Raw genomic sequence first — 17,478 nt, 5'->3', positions numbered from 1 at the left:
TATAAAAAATGCCAAATGTATTTAATAAAAATATGTTCTGGTTCATAAATTAAGATTTTGGAAGCTCTTGCAAAGACAAAAGTTATAATGAAGCCATTTTAAAACATAAAAAAATATAATAATAACATATCAAATGATAAACTATTTACATTTAGATATAGTAGATTACATATTATAGAAGGCCTTTACAGTATATTAAAACAACGTGATTATAATAAAAAAAATCCTTCATTTATAGGGTATACTTTTTGAATGCGTCAGTGGCAACAAAAGTCTATGTTACAAATAAAACCACTGGTCTTGTTACATTCTACAGTGCTTGAGCAAAAGCTCTCTTGATTACCATGTCAAATTGTAATGTCTTGCAAATTTAGATGCGTGTATAATTTATATAGCTGAAGCCACTGTAGAGCATAACAACTCGTATTACAAATTAATAACATTTGATTGCATTTCATTAAACAGAGAGACGTAAAAGAATATTTTGCATACACAATAAAAAATGACAATACTGAAAGTATCAATATCAACAATTGCTTCGCAGTCAATCATTTTTATGACAGTCAATCTATTCTATCTCAGCTGATAGAACTTGTCATAAATTCTGTGTTAACAATTACACAGAAATTTTGCACAAACAGAAAAACAAAATGATGCTACCCACAAAAATAACGTGTATGGAAGGCACTGGATATTGCAGAAATAATTTCAAAAACACGTCTCTACAGCTGATGAAGTAGCTTAAGACAATGCAATGCATTAAAGGAATACTGTAATACAGTGGATTGTTTAGATATGAATATCCCTTCAATAAGCCGAGCTATGTATAGTGTAATCAATGATAATCGTGATAAATATGTACATAAATGAAAACAAAAATAGCTTTGGGTCTTCACATTGATCAAAGTATTACAACCTTCCTTTTTTTTAAGAATAAACAATACTTTGGCACATGGGGGCACCCCAAACTGATTCATAATAACAGAAAAAATAAAGACATTTTTTTTTAAGTGGCAAAATAAATTTGTTACACAAAATATTCATACCATCAGTGCTATGTGAAAAAGAATCAAGTATAGAGCATGAACATGAGGTGCAAATCTTTGCAAAAACCTTCAGGCTTTTAGTGTAAGTGCTTGTTGCTACATGTGTAACCCGATTTGTCACAAAGAAAAGAAAGAATCGAGCTCTGCTATGACAGCTGCTTGCTTCCTAGATACTGAATTCAGCAGTCTAGGAGCCAAGGACGGGGTTCCCAAATCCACCTATAGGGAACGATTGACAATTGATTATCTCAGGTAATGTCGTAGTTAATGGGATAGTTCACCCAAAAATGTCATAATTACTCACTCTTTAACCCCCTGGGGTCCAAGGTGTTTTTGGGATCCTTGAGATATTCTGACATGCCCTGACATTTGTGCTTTTTTCAGTTGCTTAGCCTTTTTTCAGTTCCCTAGCTTTTTTCATTGTTTCAAGATGAACAAGTTGATGATGATATCTAATGCACGTAGGCTACTTCATAAAATATAACGAACATAATAACATATAATAAAGAAGGCTTAACTACTTATTACAATAGTTCATGTTTTTCACAGTCAGTAATTCATACTTTAACATTAGTTCATTTGTTGTGTCAGGTTGCTGTTTGTTTGAAATAACAAACCTGTTCACCCGAAGAAACACTTGACGAAGTGCTAATCCGGTCATAGCTTTTTGGTACATAACAGTTACCGAACTGTAGATGCAACGCGCATTTCAAAAAGCAAGGCGCTGGAGACCACAATTCGTCTGAATGCATAATAGATTTTCAACGCTAAATGGCAGCAATTCCTACACATAGTCACCCATACTAAGGGTGTCACGATTTCGATTTTAGATGGAAGTCAGTGGGGTCCATCAACTGTTTGGTTACTGACATTCTTCAAAATACCTTCTTTTGTGTTCAGCAGAAGAAACAAACTCACACAACAACAACTTGGAACAACTTGAGGGTGAATAAATAATGACAGAATTTTCCATTTTGGGTGAACTATTCCTTTAAGCAAGCATAATGCTAATGTAAATGCTTGCAAGGGTAAAAACACTTACTTGTAACAAGTAGATGACTGTGACAACCTCTCGACCATTACGCTGGCTGGGTTGAAGGATCCACGCGCTGGGTAGCATCTCACCACGGATAGTATCCACACTGGGACGTGGCAGTGTCTCCTCAAATACAGACTGCATGGCCAGCACCCACATATCATCCTAAAGAAAAGAAAATGGATCAAAATGAATGAGTGATTAAGGTAAGGCACTTTTGGATAAAGCCATTCACAGAAAAGAGTATACAGGACACCTGTTTAGATTCTGTACTGAGGCAGCAGAAGTCCCGCGGCTGTTTAAGCTGGCAGTTGGATATGTCCATCAACAAATACACTGATTGGAGAGAAAGACAGAGACAAAGCAATACAATCACTAAAAGTACATTACGTTATAATTGTAACCGCTCTTACCTATTAAAGGATTAGTTCACTTTTAAAAAAAACTTTTGCTGATAATTTACTCACCCCCATGTCATCCAAGATGTCCATGTCATCCTTTCTTCAGTCGAAAAGAAATTAAGGTTTTTGATGAAAACATTCCAGCATTTTTCTCTATATATTGGACTTCAATGGGAACCAAACGGTTCAAGGTTTCAGTACAAACTGCAAATTATTCAAAGGGCTTTAAACGATTCCAGACGATGAATAAGGGTCTTATGAAGCGAAACGATCGTTCATTAAACAAAATAAATAAATAAATAAAGTTTAAGTTTTATAAGCTCAAATGCTCGCCTACTGCGATGCACGTTCGTGACTCTCCTGTTCGAACTCATTCATCAAAATGAACAAATCTTTTCCTGAGTCAATTTGTTTGTTTCGTTCATTGAATGAACCAAATGACTAACCAAAAAGATCTGTTCATTTTGATGAACGAGTTCGAACAGGAGAGTCATAAACGTGCGTCACAGAACAGAGCAAGGCGAGCATTTGAACTTATAAAACTTAAATTTTGTTATTTATTTATTAAATGAGCGATCGTTTTGCTTGATAAGACCCTTATCTATCGTCTGGAATCGTTTAAAGCCCTTTGAACAGTTTGCACTGAAACTGTCCGTTTGGTTCCCACTGAAGTCCATTATATGGAGAAAAATACTGGACTGTTTTCATCAATAACCTGAATTTATTTTCGACTGAAGAAAGAATGGATGGATGTGGACATGGGGGTGAGTAAATTATCAGCAAAAGTTTTTTTTACTCCTTTAAGCCTGCTGTTCCCTCTACGATTTTTCAATGAGATAATGTAATGACAGATTGTGTACAATGTGATCTCAAAAACATAGACATATCGCTTTAGATAAAAATATAAGAGGTTGTAGCATCAAAAGATCATCACATTAAACAACCCTGAGCACTTGTGGTGTGTAGCACTCCAATGTTATGACACACTGTTAAAGTTAACCTGCAGAACTTGTAAAATGCGGTCTGAATGGAAACTCCGTCCAAACCAGAGTCCAGAACCGGTTCCCTATTTGAATACCATTGCACTAGGTGATCAAAGACTCACAAGTTTAACCTAAGACAATAAAAATCCTTTAAGATCCCAGAAATTTGTCTCAGATAGCAAAATCGTACAGTGTACACTGGGATTTACCTAGTTGTGTGCATTCGTCCAGTGGTCGTGTCCAGGCAGATTTAATAGACTCGTGGTAGAGGTGAGTCTTTGAATGATCTCGAATTATACACCACAGACTGGCCAGCGGTCTCTCCAGCTCTACTGCTCCAAGAAACCCATGAGCTGAGGGTCTGGAAGTAGCCTTGTGAAAGACTTGAACACCTCTCTCCACGCCTTGATGCCTGGTGAGAAATGGAACTTGAGGACGGACTACATGTACTGTAAAAGACTTATACATGCACAATATGCATATTAGTGTACCTCCAGCCAGAAGCTGCTTTCCCAGCCAGCAAATTCCTCACATTACCTCCAGAGGCCAGATATACCTAAAAAAGTCAAGCAAGTCCATGAAGTATTTCACATCGACGCGCTCTCGCATATTTTGAAACTTATGTTAATGCATATTTTGAAACTTCAGTAATTTGGAGTTGCATACTTCAGAGATAGCACTGGCAAGAGTGCAGTCTGCGATATCCTGATATGAAGCTGATATAGATGAGGGAGAGCCAAAGGAGAGAGTGCGTTGTCGAGCACGGGGAGGAGGTGATGGAATAGAGGAAGACTCAGGTTCATATCCAGTGACCGATGTCTGCAGGCTGACATCTAGAGATAATAGTGGATCTGATTAATTAAGTGAATTCGAAGCATAGCCCTTGGGTTTCCAATTGTTTATGGGTTATTGCTCACCCTGGACTGACAGCCATCTACGCTGAGCTTTTGAAGTCTGCAACGGGATCACAGGAGGTCGAGTCCTTGCTTTGAATTCTGAGGCTCCATTTACCTGAGGAATGAGGTGAAGAGCTTGAAAAATAGCTTTCTAAATTAAAATACACTTTTTAGTGTGGTGCCTTACCTGTATTAATGGTGAGGTAATGTCTTTGAGTATGGCAGCATTGCTGCTGTTATACCCTGAAGTGGGCCCTGAGGAAAGACTCAGGTTTGAACCACTACATAACGTACTGTTACTAATGCGTGTACGAAACAGCAGGTCATCCTACGCAAGACACAGGGAGAGAAGAAAAGGAAATATGAAACGATTTCTAAATGAAAAAAGGGCAACAATACTTTATAAGAATTAAGAATGATCAAGTGCCACTGACCTTGACTGCCTGCGAGAGAGCTTGTTGCTGTATTCGTCTCTTCTCCTGTTCGGCCCTCTCACGGAGTCGATCTCGTGCACGGGCAATCTCCACTCTTGCCTCCTCGCGGGCTCGGCTGTAGTCACGCAATAGCAGCTCAATATCAGATGGACACTGACCCTCCCGCCTTGGTGGATCAGGAACTCTGGGGAAGAACATCTGGTTTAGTATATATATTTATAGAATATTATCTTTTGTTTAATGCATTTCCAAATCACCTGCTGGTTTCGACAATCTCTTGTCTGAGCTGCTGCAGATATTCCTGACGTCTGCTAGGCAGGTCTGAAATTCTTTGAGTTTGCTCCTTCTCATTATTTATAGGGATCCGATGCTTACTGGGACTGAGACTCCGAGCACGACGAGACATCTGGAGACGGGCTTCTCTCTCTTTTCTCAAACTGTCAATGCTCTTCCTATGCCTTAGACAGAATAGAATTCAATTCATAACAAGCTCTGTAAACTAAAGGTGCTTTCACATTAGGTTCAGTTTCTTAGTTGGTCCAAACCAGAGTTTGATTGTTCCACTCTCCCCCTTAAAAGACGGTAAAATGCATAGTGTTTGCTTATCTCAGTTTTGTACTTTAATTTTAGGGAAAAATCAGGTCTATTGGAGACGTTAAATTGATTTCTTAGGCGTGCCAAAAGAACATAACAAACACAGAACAGTGATTTGCCAGATGAGAAGTTTATCTATGTATAATCTTTTTACTCTTTTAATTCTTTTTATAACTGTATCCACTGTGCGTCTGACTGATTGTACTACAGTATATTCCTCCTTTTGATTCTAAACTGAACTCCATTGGAACTGAGAATTGGGTAAGAGACAAACATAAATGACTTAATTGGGGAAATTGAGAGATGAAACCATGCTGATGATGACCTGGGTCTGTGGTGGAGTAGTGAGTTTGACGTGTAATTAAACTAGGGGTTCTGTGGGGTGCGGACTGGATCGTTTCAGTTCATAGAGGGAAAAATCTGGGTCTATTGGAGATGTCCAATAGATTTCTTAGGTGCGCCGAAAAGTTGTAAAAAAGAATAAAAAAAATCAAATTGGGGTCATTCACATCATCCAAACAAACCAAATTCTGACATCCACAACCCGGGTACATGCCAAAAGTGCTAGTGTGAAAGCACCCTATAAAAGTCAACAGTCAAAGATTATAATAAAACTAAAGAAAGCTAAACTTTAAAAACGCAGAACATTGTAATACTTAAAATACCTAAATCACAGATTATACAGACCTGCTAAGGAGCTCCTGTTTGTTACAGGCTGAAGATACTTCTTTAGAACCAGACTTGAGCATTTTAAGCAGAGTGTCGGTTTCCCCTTGGCCATAGTGCAGCCTGGCCTCTGTGAGTTCAACAGTCAGCTGAGGAGGGCTCAGATCCAGATGTACAGATGCTAAAACCTGTTCACGTTCTTTCCTCAGCTTCTCAATTTCTTGTGTTCTCCTATCCGCTTTCTCGGATGACTCTGGTTTATAGACAGAAATAGGGCTTTGTGACTCCATTGGCTGGCGGTGACTGGGACTGAGCCTTGTGGAGTGATGTCCAGTTGGTGCCTGCTGACTGATGCCAGACCAGTTAGTAAATTTGTTGTGCATGGGCAGATCATCAGGAATCCACTGATATTCTCTGAGCATGCTGGTCTCTGCCAGAGGATTGATGCTGACCAGAACATCTGTGTTGCAATTGCTTGGCACCAGAGACATCACATCATCTTCCTGCTGTTGCATTTTACTTTGATTCGAATGATCCCAGCACTTTATTATATACTCAGATGATCTGTGACTCAACTGGCTTTTCACAGCTGACAAATGAGGCCTTTCTGAAGTTTCCAATTTAGATGGTCTAACTTGAACTGAGGATGATGCAAGTTGGACACCAATGGTACTGCTTGAAGGAGAGAGGGAGACTCTTTGTGGGTGAGATGGAGAACAGTTAACCCTGTCCTCAGCTTCACGGGAGTATTCATTTCTCTCATTTTGCATACATTTGCTTCGGGGAAAGACGCTATTTGAGTAGTCAGATCCATACAGATTTGGACAACTAAGGTCACTCTGGTTTTCAAATGTCACAGATGATACTGATGGAGATATTGTTTTTGCATTTTTACTGTGAAGGTTCTTCTGAGCTAGTACTATATTCTCATGTTTAGACATTTTATGACCTTTAAATTGCATGTTGTATACTTTTGAACATTGTTTCTCAGCGATATGTTGTCCCTCAGTTGTCTTATAGTTTACTAAACCATGGGTTGTTTGTCTTTGCTGGGTGTTTCTTGCAGCATTCACTGTAAGGATAGGGGAGCATGCACGATCCATGAGCATAATGTGTTTATTAAAGCATGTCCTCTGGTCTACATTTCTGTGATAAGTCTGATTGTCCTTTTGCTTTATATGTGAGTGTTTCTTATAAGAACGATCTCTGGCGTCACCTTCAAAAGCTTCCAAAGTGGCGGAATCCAGATTCGGTACAATTGTCTCTAATGAAAGAACCTTTTGGGGAGGAATCTGAAAATTTGGACTGTCTTTTCCCTTTGAGCCTTTGGGACGTAAATCAGGCAGGCTTTTAATTCTTTCAAAAGCTTGTTCATTTTCTGCATCACCATCTAGCTGGGACACATTGCAAATATCTGAGCCAATCACTTTGACAATAACATTTACTTCATGGGATGTAGCATTCTTAGACACAGAAGCATTCTCTGTCTGGACCCCAATATCCAATGAAGTTTGTGTACTACTGTCCATCTTGTGGTTACTGCCAGAATGCACAGTAGAAACCTGGAAACAGTGTTTAGGACAGTCATATTTTGGTGGCCTTCCCCCTGTTCGCATACACTGTATGTTCCCCAGAAGATCAGAGGTGTTATGTATCAGGTCAGAGAGATGTTCAGACATGTTCTGTAGACTTGCCCATGTGGTTGGGGCACTATTCCCCGGTTTGGACACTGGTGTCAAGGTGCTGCTTCTTCTGTGACGGCTCTTTCTTTTAAGGTCCTTATTAACCTCAATGGTCTGTGTTCCATGATCACGCATGCTTGGACTCGGATGTTCCTGTGATTCATACTCAGAGGAGTAGACCAGGACTATTTCATCAACTTGACCTGAACTGTGGCGTAACTCCTCTGAGGCACCGCTGTAAGAGTCACATTTCAAAGCAGTTAGGGTCTGCTTATTTGAACAACTAGAGGAATAATAAGCATCTTTCAGCAGAGGCTCAGAAGAAATTTGATCTCTAGAATATCCATTGCCACTCATTGTGCTAGAGAGCCCTTTATGATTTACATAAGTGCTCAAATGGGAACTGAAAGGTGGGTCCTGAATATGTAGGCCATTGTCTACACTACAGCACCTGGTCATATTCTTGTTGGAACTATTAAGTGGAGAGTGTTGGCAAGAAATACTAGCAGCACTTCCAAAGACCTGCTTTTTGGGGACTGCTGTTTTCACCCCTATAGTAGTTCTTGTATGAATAAATGGGTTAATATCACTTGACGCAAAATGCATTGCAGAATCCCTTGTCTGGGTTTGTGTCTTCTCAAAAGCATTCACCCTGAAAGTAATGTCTTCATCGACCTTTGATTTATTCATCTCTGTCTTTTGCATTTCTTCAGTGGAACCAAGCTCTTGTTGACATGCAATTGTCTCAATCTCTGCTTCCCCACGTAAGGAAACTCCAAACACAGAGGGTGTAATTCCTGTGTTAGGCTGCTGGGTATCTCTCTCTCTTGGTTGAGCTTCTAATAATCTTGGACTAATTCTTGAAGGTAAATGAATGCTTTCGTTATGTGGAGGCGTTACATTGCGTCTGCCAGCAAGCAGGTTTGCACGTGAAGAAGGTTTGGTATGAGAAACACAATACTCATCTGAGGATAAATCAGGTGTAGAATCAGTGGATGAACTTGGAGGTGCCATGAAGTGGGCCCTTCTGCTTCGCTTTTGTTTTCCTTTCCGTCTATCATCATTGCCATTGCCAACAAAATTTTTTGTAGCATCTGCTGTTGTGCAATTTTCTCCTCTACCTCTGTCTGTAGATTTACATCTGTTATAACAATCCTTTGTATTTTGATTGCAAGGAGTCAATTTTGTGCAGTGACATACCTCAACAGTTGATGAGGGGTTGGCCACAGATTTATCAGGTTTACAAGATGACTGGTGATTTTTAGGCATATATGCATCTTGATATTTCATTGGTTGGTTACCAAAACTTTGAATCCCTTTGATGTAACTATTGTTATGCTGAGATGTAATCACACATTTCACATCATTACTTGTGCAGATGGACTGATTGTCTGCTTGTAGATCCTTGTCAACTTTTTCAATATTACCATTGTGGATTTGAGGTCTTTGTGATGCCTGATGGCGTAAATCTGAAATAGAAGCATCTTTTCTGAAATCTTCAGAGTAACTGTTAGGTATGTGCTCCACGGATCTTACTCTGTCTTTATCACTACTACAACTGATAGCAGTGGTAATGTTTTCCAAGGAATATTTAGAACAATTTTTATCTTGGCTTACAAAACCGGTATATTTTCCAAGGTTTCCTGGACCAAATTCATAAAACGCTAGCTTGCTTAAAGGCCGGGCTTCAGGAGCAGGGTAATTCTCGTCCACTGCTGAATGGTCATGTTCCAAACTCAATGTTGTACAATTATATGAACGTGTTTTGTTAGTTTTTACCTCTGAATTGGGTAACGTTATAGCACTGTCTTCCATGGTTTGTTGACATGTGTTAGCCATATCACTATCTGTCTCTTCAGAGAGTAAACCTAAGACTGTATGTTTTACTGTTGCTTCGGTGGGTAATGACACCTGAGGAATGTTGCATTGACTGGACATTACAGGAGTTGAGTCCTTCACAAAACAGTTTTCACTCAGTGAACATTTGGTTTCATTCAAAAGTCTTGAATGTCCATGTGTCAGTGGTTTGTCATCAAGTTTGTGCATTTCCATTGAGATCGTCACATTTTCATCTTGTTTTGTTTCATTGCTGACAATCTGTGCATTCAGGTATGTGGACTGATGATCTTTCTGGACTTTTTCTAACCCAGTTGTCAGCTTAAGACATGGAGTAGCTTGTGAATACATGCAGGGTGGCTTTTGAACAGGGGTTGAAGCATCAATGTACTTTCTTAGTTGGGTGCATACAATAATGTTTTCTCTTGATGTATTCAACCCAATAATAGTTTCCTTAGCACAAGACAACACTGATTCACTTGAATTTACTCTATCTGTGCTCTGTGCCTCTATAGCACAATATGGCACTGTCTCCACGTTTTCGTTAATATATCCACATTTTGGACTGTCTTGTTCTACTTTTCTCTCTGTCTTCCTCGCAATAAACTCTTCCGCGGCATTAGACGTCCTACTCATAGTCAAAGAATGTCTTGATTCTGTCCCATTCTCCAAGTTCACAGTGTTGTCCATATAATTGTCTGATTTTGCCATACGTGAGAAATGCTGGGAATTACTATTTTCACCATGTCCATCCTGAGTACTTTTGTAATCAAATTCATAGTTGTTTGTCTTGGACTTGAAATCATCCAGTTTAACATAAGAAGCGTCTTCTTTCTTTGAGTCCAACTCGTGATCTTCACCACAGCCTTCTCTCAGAGACAAATTAAAGTGTTCTTTCACCACCTCTGATATTTTATCATTAATTGCAGAGTTGCTCATTTGAAAATATCTGTTATTGAATGTCTTTCTCTCCAAAATCTGAATTGCATCCTCTTTACAGTTCTCATTAATGTTTTTAATCTCAGGACTCCTAGAGGATTTCAGGCCATCACAATTTGTCGGTGTCAATCCACGATCCAATGTACTGCTGTCATTTCTAAAAATATTGATGTGATCTTTGCTGATTAAATCCTTGTGAGCATCACTAGTTGGTAAGGCACTTTCCATTTCCTTCTCTTTAAGCTCTTGATCAGAGTTTTCCATCTTAGTGAGCAAGTTTTCCAAAACCAATACATTTACTGATTCACTGTTGATAGTTGAACAAATAGACTGTTCCTGATTCATATTTAAGAGAGTTGTCTCAGTGTCTGAAACATCATCACTTTTCTTTGATAGCTTCATATTTCCCACAAAGCTTGTTCCAGTGACTGACTCATTCCCCAACTGGACACGAAAGCGTTCACCATCTCTGCCAAAACTATTAACTTCTTCATCATGCTTTTCTGATTGTTCGATTGTCAAGGCATAATTTTTGGTATCTTTTATGCAAGCCATTTCAGTGCACTGTTTTGAGTAGAAACAATTATTTTCATCATCATCATCATCATCCATGGTTTGGCTTGCATTGATGAGTGGTTCATTTAGAATCGGTGTTGCTTTTGAGTTCTTTACTTCTGGATCTCCTGCAATGTTGTATGTTGAAACCTGACCAATTGTTAGGTTTAAGTTTGACTTCAGAGACGAATCCTCAGGGTACATTGGATACGATGATGGGTTCTCCTCACTAATATGTGAATCTTTCCAACTTAAGTTAACTGGTAAGCACTTTAAAATTGTAGTATCTGTTGAGATGTCACCATCTTTGGAACAAGAGCTAGTCACCAATGCTTCAGTCACAATGGGATTCAGTGGTTCATATTCAGTGGTTAGTATATGCGTGTATGCTACCCCATCTGGATTGGTATCTGTAGAATCACACACTGCGTGAGTTATACATGGTTCAGCATTGGTAATCAGCTTCTTAAAATCCATCTCCTGCCCTAAAACCATAAAACTAGAATTACTCTCATTGCTATCAAACAACAAAGTATTCTCAAAGGACGTGTTATTTTGTTCTTCAAGTGTTGCATTTTCATCCTGAGTGGAGTCAGAGCGAGGTGAGCTCTGGCTTTCTGAGACATTCATGTTGTCTGACAGATCCAGACTAGTAGAGCCTTGGGTTCTACTGCTCTGTGTGTGTGGATCCTGTTTTAGCAAATGTCCTGAAGCCCTGATGGTTCTGGGACTGTCTGCTGCATCAGTGGATGACCAAGCATCAGTAAGAGCAAGAGGATTCTCTGTTTCTCTGATACTGGCACCACTACAGGGTCTAGATTCAGACGCTTGACAAGAGCCAAGGCCATTCGTCGGTTTCAACTTCTGACTACCATTTAGGCTCCAGAAAACCTCTGCAGGTACATCTTTGGATATTTTTATCTCCTCTTTATTTCCGATTGACTGAGAGCTTAATGACAACGATGATGGATGTGAGGCTAAGTGGCTTGAAACTTTTTTAAACCTGAGCACTGGTCTGACATATACATGCTTTCCACTTGTCTCCACAACAAGAGAATCTTGAGACATCCGACTGTCTTCACTCTCAGCTTCACTGGAATTATATTCCTCTTGCTGAAGCTGCTCAGACAGAGCTGTGGCATAAGCTGATGACAGCGAATCCAATGAGAAAATACTATCACAATCCGAAGAACCATTGGGATCCTCCTCACCACTTAGTTTCATCCACCCAGCTGCTTCTTTTTGCACTGCACCATATTGCTTGGTACTCGTCAGAGCTTCTGCACTATGCCAGTGCCTTGGTTGCTTATTTTTTAATGAGCTAAGCTGCTCCAAACTTTCATAAGACATTGTTGATTTGATCGGGCACTGCTCCTGCTTTTTCTCGAGGTCTTTCACAGACTTATTTTTGTTTGACTTCTCATTAAATTGACATATCACTTGGTTAACAGATTTCACACTTCTATGTCCCCTCGAGCCTGATGGTGGCTTGCGGAAAACTTTTGCCAAGGCAGTCCTGAACCCAGAGCCAACGGAGTGTGAAAAAACCTTGCGGATGGTCTCTAAACTTTTATTTCCACCTTGAGATAGACTCTTTGTTCCCTTAACAGTAGTTTTCTGCTTTATTATAGGTAATACTTTTCTAGTGCTTTTGGTGTTTGAATCCAGACAATGCTTGTATTGGTCACTTGTGCTTTTCTTGACTAACAACCTTGAGGAAGCAGTTTTTGCTTTTTTCGCTTTAAGTGAATTTGCATCTTTTATAGGGTCTGAGAAACTGGCCCAACTTGAGGAAACTTGGTCATATCTTGAGGGCATTGTGTTTGAACGGCGCCTGATCTTTTGATCTTGGAGACATTCATCAGATTCCCATTTTGTGGGACAAGCTAAGCCAGCTTGAGATGCTGTACACTCAGAAGATGTATTCCTTTTAAGGAATTGGCTGTTTGGAGAAAAAGGAAAATACATTTTTTAAATAAAAACAAAATATACTGTTCTTGGTGTAATGATAGTGATTATCATTTTAAAATAAATGTTATCTTCACATGGATAAAATGGAATAACTACTTCCTTGTTTAGACCAGGTAAACTTAAAAAACAGACACATGGGTCTTACTCACAAAAAAATCTTTTTTTTTTTTGCCTGCATACACACATGAATTTGTTCTTCAGCTTGTTCTAATGTTAATGTATTTATTATATAAATGAAGTGAGGTATTATAAGCAATTGTGTGCATAAGTTAAGTAATTTGCATAAAACATGCTCAAACCATCTCCAAAGTACTTTCCACACAAGCTTTAGTTTAGAGCCTTTCTTCATTCTCAGCAAACATAATATGCTTTCTAAAGATGTACTCTGGCCTGAGAGCAGTGGCAGCAAGATCCAAAAGAAATGCCGATCCTCAAAACCAGTTCAAACACAATAAAACCTTTTATACAGACTCAGGTTACGGACCTCTTAGCCATCTCTAGATGTACTTATCTGAAATTGTATTCAGAGGAACCTCAAGGCTTGAGCTTTAAAGGAGTAGTTCACTTTTGCTGATAATTTACTCACCCCCATGTCATCCAAGATGTCCATGTCTTTCTTTCGTCAGTCGAAAAGAAATTAACGTTTTTGATGAAAACATTCCAGGGTTTTCTCCATATAATGGAATTCAATGGGAACCAAACGGTTGAAGGTCCAAATGAGAGTTTCAGTGCAGCTTCAAAGAGCATTAAACGACACCAGACGATGAATAAGGGTCTAATCAATCGAAACGATCGGTCATTTAAAAAATAAATAATGAAGTTTACGTTTTATAAGCACAAATGCTCGTCTTGCTCTGCTTTGTGATGAGCGTTCATGACAGGACTCAAAGGGTCCTAGTTAAGACCCTTATTCATCGTCTGGTGTCGTTTAAAGCCCTTTGAAGCTGCACTGAAACTGTCTTTTGGACCTTGAACCGTTTGGTTCCCAATGAAGTCCATTATATGGAGAAAACCCTGGAATGTTTTCATCAAAAACCTTAATTTCTTTTTGACTGAAGAAAGAAAGATGTAGATATCTCGGATGACATGACATTTTTTTTTTTAAAGTGAACTACTGAGGGTATATGGTTTTTGTGTACACGTGGTTTCTGTTGTTCCAAAAAAAAAAATACATGATTTGTATGAAAGTTATAGATGAATCATGTTTGTTTTGTGAATATGTTCATATGCTAATTTCAAACTAATTTGTGTGTATGCATGGTTAGTGAATGAGACCCAATGTTAGCTAATCACCTGGGTTACACCTACCTAAAAATGGGAGTGTGCTGAGGATACAATCGGGACAGCAGATCAGCAGAAAAGGAATGCCTTCGTAAAGTCATTGGACGTCCCCTGAACTTTGAATAGCACCCCATTTCTGGACACAAGGCTTCATCGCCTCCTCGTAGAAGTTCATTTTCCATCCTCTGCAGCTCTCGCTTAGCCTCCAACAGATGGCGCTTTCGTGCAATCTTCTCCAGTTGGTAATGTAACCTTTTGCGGCGCACACGATTCTCAGCTCTTCGTAATGCATGATGTTTCAGCAGTTCCTCCTGCACCACCCTTTTCCTGTCACCCATTAAGAGTGACGGTGGGACTGTTTCAGCACTGCCTTCTTTCTCAGTCCCCTGACTTGATAAACCGATAGGAAGTATGAGATCTGTCTGAACCCCTGACTCAAGCATTCCCTGTTCCTGGTGGGCTGCAAGTCGTAGCTTTTCTTGCAAGATCCACCGCTTGACTTGAGATACAAAAGAAACCAGAGTTTAGAGAAGCAACAATTGAAACAACAATTTGAAAGGACAATTTCTTACTTACTGTCAGGTTCATTTGCTTTAGTATTTGACTAGGGTGAATGTTTTAATCCATTACTTAAAAGCCTATTTTTTAAGTTCTTTGCTGAAGAGCATAATATAGTATTTCAGGTCAACCTTTCTGAATCCAACATTTAAGCACAACTCAGTGTGTTTTCTGTACTCACTCTCAGTATACTGTTGTCGGAGACATGCCTGCTCTCTTTCCAGATCTCGTTCCGCTCTTTTCTGTTCCATCTGAATCTCCTCTCCTAGACACTCTATGTACCACTGCTGCTCCTCTAGTCGATGTTTGGGTGCTGTCCCATTGCCGCTCTCATGAACACTTGCTCCAGCAACCCTGGGAACACAACAAACACAAAATCTACGGATGATGCACTAGTCAACCAGAAAATGACAGATAGTGCTGAAAACTTAGAGACCTTTTAATACACGTCTATTGTACTTCCATTGTTTATTTCTTTTGTTTTCTACATACTCCCTGTAGTAACCAAGCAACACCATGACAACTCTACAGTATAAACAATATTTTCTCCAGAGGGCTCATTACCAGAGGAACATTTAGAAACGTCATCATGAACTTATGTACAATATACTGTATATATAGTTAAAAAAATTACTGCTTTTGAATGAACAAATCATATTTACCTGGTGTCAGAACTGGGTAGGCTGAGCTCTGAAGAGCTGTAGACCAAACCTCCTTCACTAGTCTGCAAAGACCAACATTTTACATTATATCCATTAATTGCATTATATAAAAAATAATGCCATTAGACATTTAATTAATCTAGAGTTAATTAATTAATTCATTTGTTAACTTTGAAAGCCCTAAAAAAATAAAATAAATGCCTCAATAAATCAGATTTTTCTCAACAGATTTGGATCAGAGACATTATTTTTTAGAAGGTTTCTACCTTGACTAGGCATTTAGATTTTAATTAAAAAACAGCGCACTAGCACAAATCAAACTAATATCTCTAGAAATGTAACTTAAAGTTCTTTAAGTCTCCCCTGAAAATTGCCCACTATTTAACTAAATAAGGCTGACTGGGTAATCAATTAAAAGATGAACTACAAAATATGCTAATAAACTGAAAGAAAAAAAAAGCCTATAAACAAGTAATATTAATTTTTTTGGACAACTGACTAAAAACCTAAAGGTATAGTTCACCCAAAAATGAAATTTCTGTCATCCTTTACTCACCTGTCATTCCAAACCCAAAAGTAGATTTTTTTTTAGACTACTAAGAAGATATGTTTCATTTTTGTACATAATATTTCACATCAAAATGTACAAAAGACATTGTTAAAATATTCCAGTTGAATAGAGTGGTTTAATCCAAACCTTCTGAAAAGACACTTTATATGATAAAAAATATTATTTTAACCTTTTATTCACGCCAGTGAGTAATAAAAGAAATAATCAAACATGTTTGCTTGACATGCAAGAACAAATCTCATTGGTTCTTGTGGAAGCTCAAATGCGATTGCGTCGCATGCAAGAACAAACCTCATTTGTTCCTGTATGTCAAGCAAGTGGTGCATGTACTTTAGCCCTCGTATCTCAAGGTAATTTTTAGTGGATATATGCATTACAAAGCATGGACTGTACCCGTCTCCTCTCTCTCAGAACCGCCGCCTCTGCAGGATGGTTGAACCTAAACTTATGGAGTCCTCCTAAGGTAATCACTGCACCTTAAGGGAAATAGAGATACACAGTAATACATCAGGATAATCAAAATACATCATGTAAACACATTGTTGAAGGGTTGTTTTCTGCACATTGCATTTACCTTGTGCAAGTCTGCAGGGCTCCGTGATTTCTCTGTCATTGACCATGCAGATGTTCCCGGAGACAGGCTTCAAAGTCACCACCCCGCTCTTATTTCCGATCTCGCAGGAGGAACCTTCTGGCAAGACTGAGGGTTTGAGGTGCAAGTTAATCACTGCTGTCCACTTCAAATAATTATATTGCGATACAGATCTTCAGACTGGTATCAAAATTTTGTGATGTGGCAAAATATGCGTCTCTGACCACCTTCAAAAGTGGTTTGAGTGACTGGATCACAAAACTCAAGCCTAAATACAGTAGCCACAGGAAAAAAGCTAAACGTAGACTAACAAACTACACCAGTTTCATGACTTCTACATGACCATTACTAACATTCTGACCACTTTTTGTTCCCTGAAAGTCTAAGATAGAATAATTGCAAGAGCATGATTATAAACACGAGGCTGGGAAAGTGAACTCGTCATTAGATGAGTTTTCATAATGTTTGTTCATAAAGACGTTTAATGCCCCAGACAAAATTGTAATCCGATTTAGCCACTTGTTAGCAACCACCTTTTAAAGATGGGTAAAAGCTTTTGGGTAGTACTGATGTATTTTATGTCTTAGAATAAAACATACAAATATTTTGAGTTTGTGTTAAGGCATTTATTTCAGGCATTTAACCAAAAACCCCATTAAAAAACCGGTTGATTTCATGACAAAGAAACCGGAAGATCTAAAATATGATCTTTTTAGAAGTCACAGGTTTTGTCCAACAAAATTGCATCATCCCTGCAAAACTCCATTTAGCATTG

The 17,478-nt window shown here is 38.8% G+C and overlaps 1 protein-coding gene across 1 annotated transcript in view; it reads right to left on the bottom strand.

Moving 5' to 3' along the window:
• Window positions 1-17,478, bottom strand: part of stard9 (StAR-related lipid transfer (START) domain containing 9) — a 43,428-nt gene continuing 25,950 nt past the window's right edge. The window contains exons 17-32 of the mRNA XM_039667288.2: window positions 16,686-16,811; window positions 16,505-16,587; window positions 15,541-15,602; window positions 15,060-15,232; window positions 14,348-14,819; window positions 6,078-13,010; window positions 5,054-5,254; window positions 4,797-4,980; window positions 4,550-4,690; window positions 4,384-4,477; window positions 4,133-4,299; window positions 3,958-4,022; window positions 3,676-3,878; window positions 2,339-2,418; window positions 2,089-2,247; window positions 1-1,265 (exon numbers count right to left, since the gene is read on the bottom strand). Of these exons, the coding sequence (XP_039523222.2) occupies window positions 1,164-1,265; window positions 2,089-2,247; window positions 2,339-2,418; window positions 3,676-3,878; window positions 3,958-4,022; window positions 4,133-4,299; window positions 4,384-4,477; window positions 4,550-4,690; window positions 4,797-4,980; window positions 5,054-5,254; window positions 6,078-13,010; window positions 14,348-14,819; window positions 15,060-15,232; window positions 15,541-15,602; window positions 16,505-16,587; window positions 16,686-16,811 (9,245 nt within the window). The 3' untranslated portion in view covers window positions 1-1,163. The remainder of the gene's footprint in view (window positions 1,266-2,088; window positions 2,248-2,338; window positions 2,419-3,675; window positions 3,879-3,957; window positions 4,023-4,132; window positions 4,300-4,383; window positions 4,478-4,549; window positions 4,691-4,796; window positions 4,981-5,053; window positions 5,255-6,077; window positions 13,011-14,347; window positions 14,820-15,059; window positions 15,233-15,540; window positions 15,603-16,504; window positions 16,588-16,685; window positions 16,812-17,478) is intronic.

Source organism: Pimephales promelas, chromosome 15 (assembly GCF_988280905.1).
Source record: "Pimephales promelas chromosome 15, fPimPro1.hap1.1, whole genome shotgun sequence".
NCBI lineage: Eukaryota > Metazoa > Chordata > Actinopteri > Cypriniformes > Leuciscidae > Pimephales > Pimephales promelas.
The sequence above is the reverse complement of the archived record's forward strand: the minus strand, read 5'-3'. Positions and strand labels throughout refer to the sequence as shown.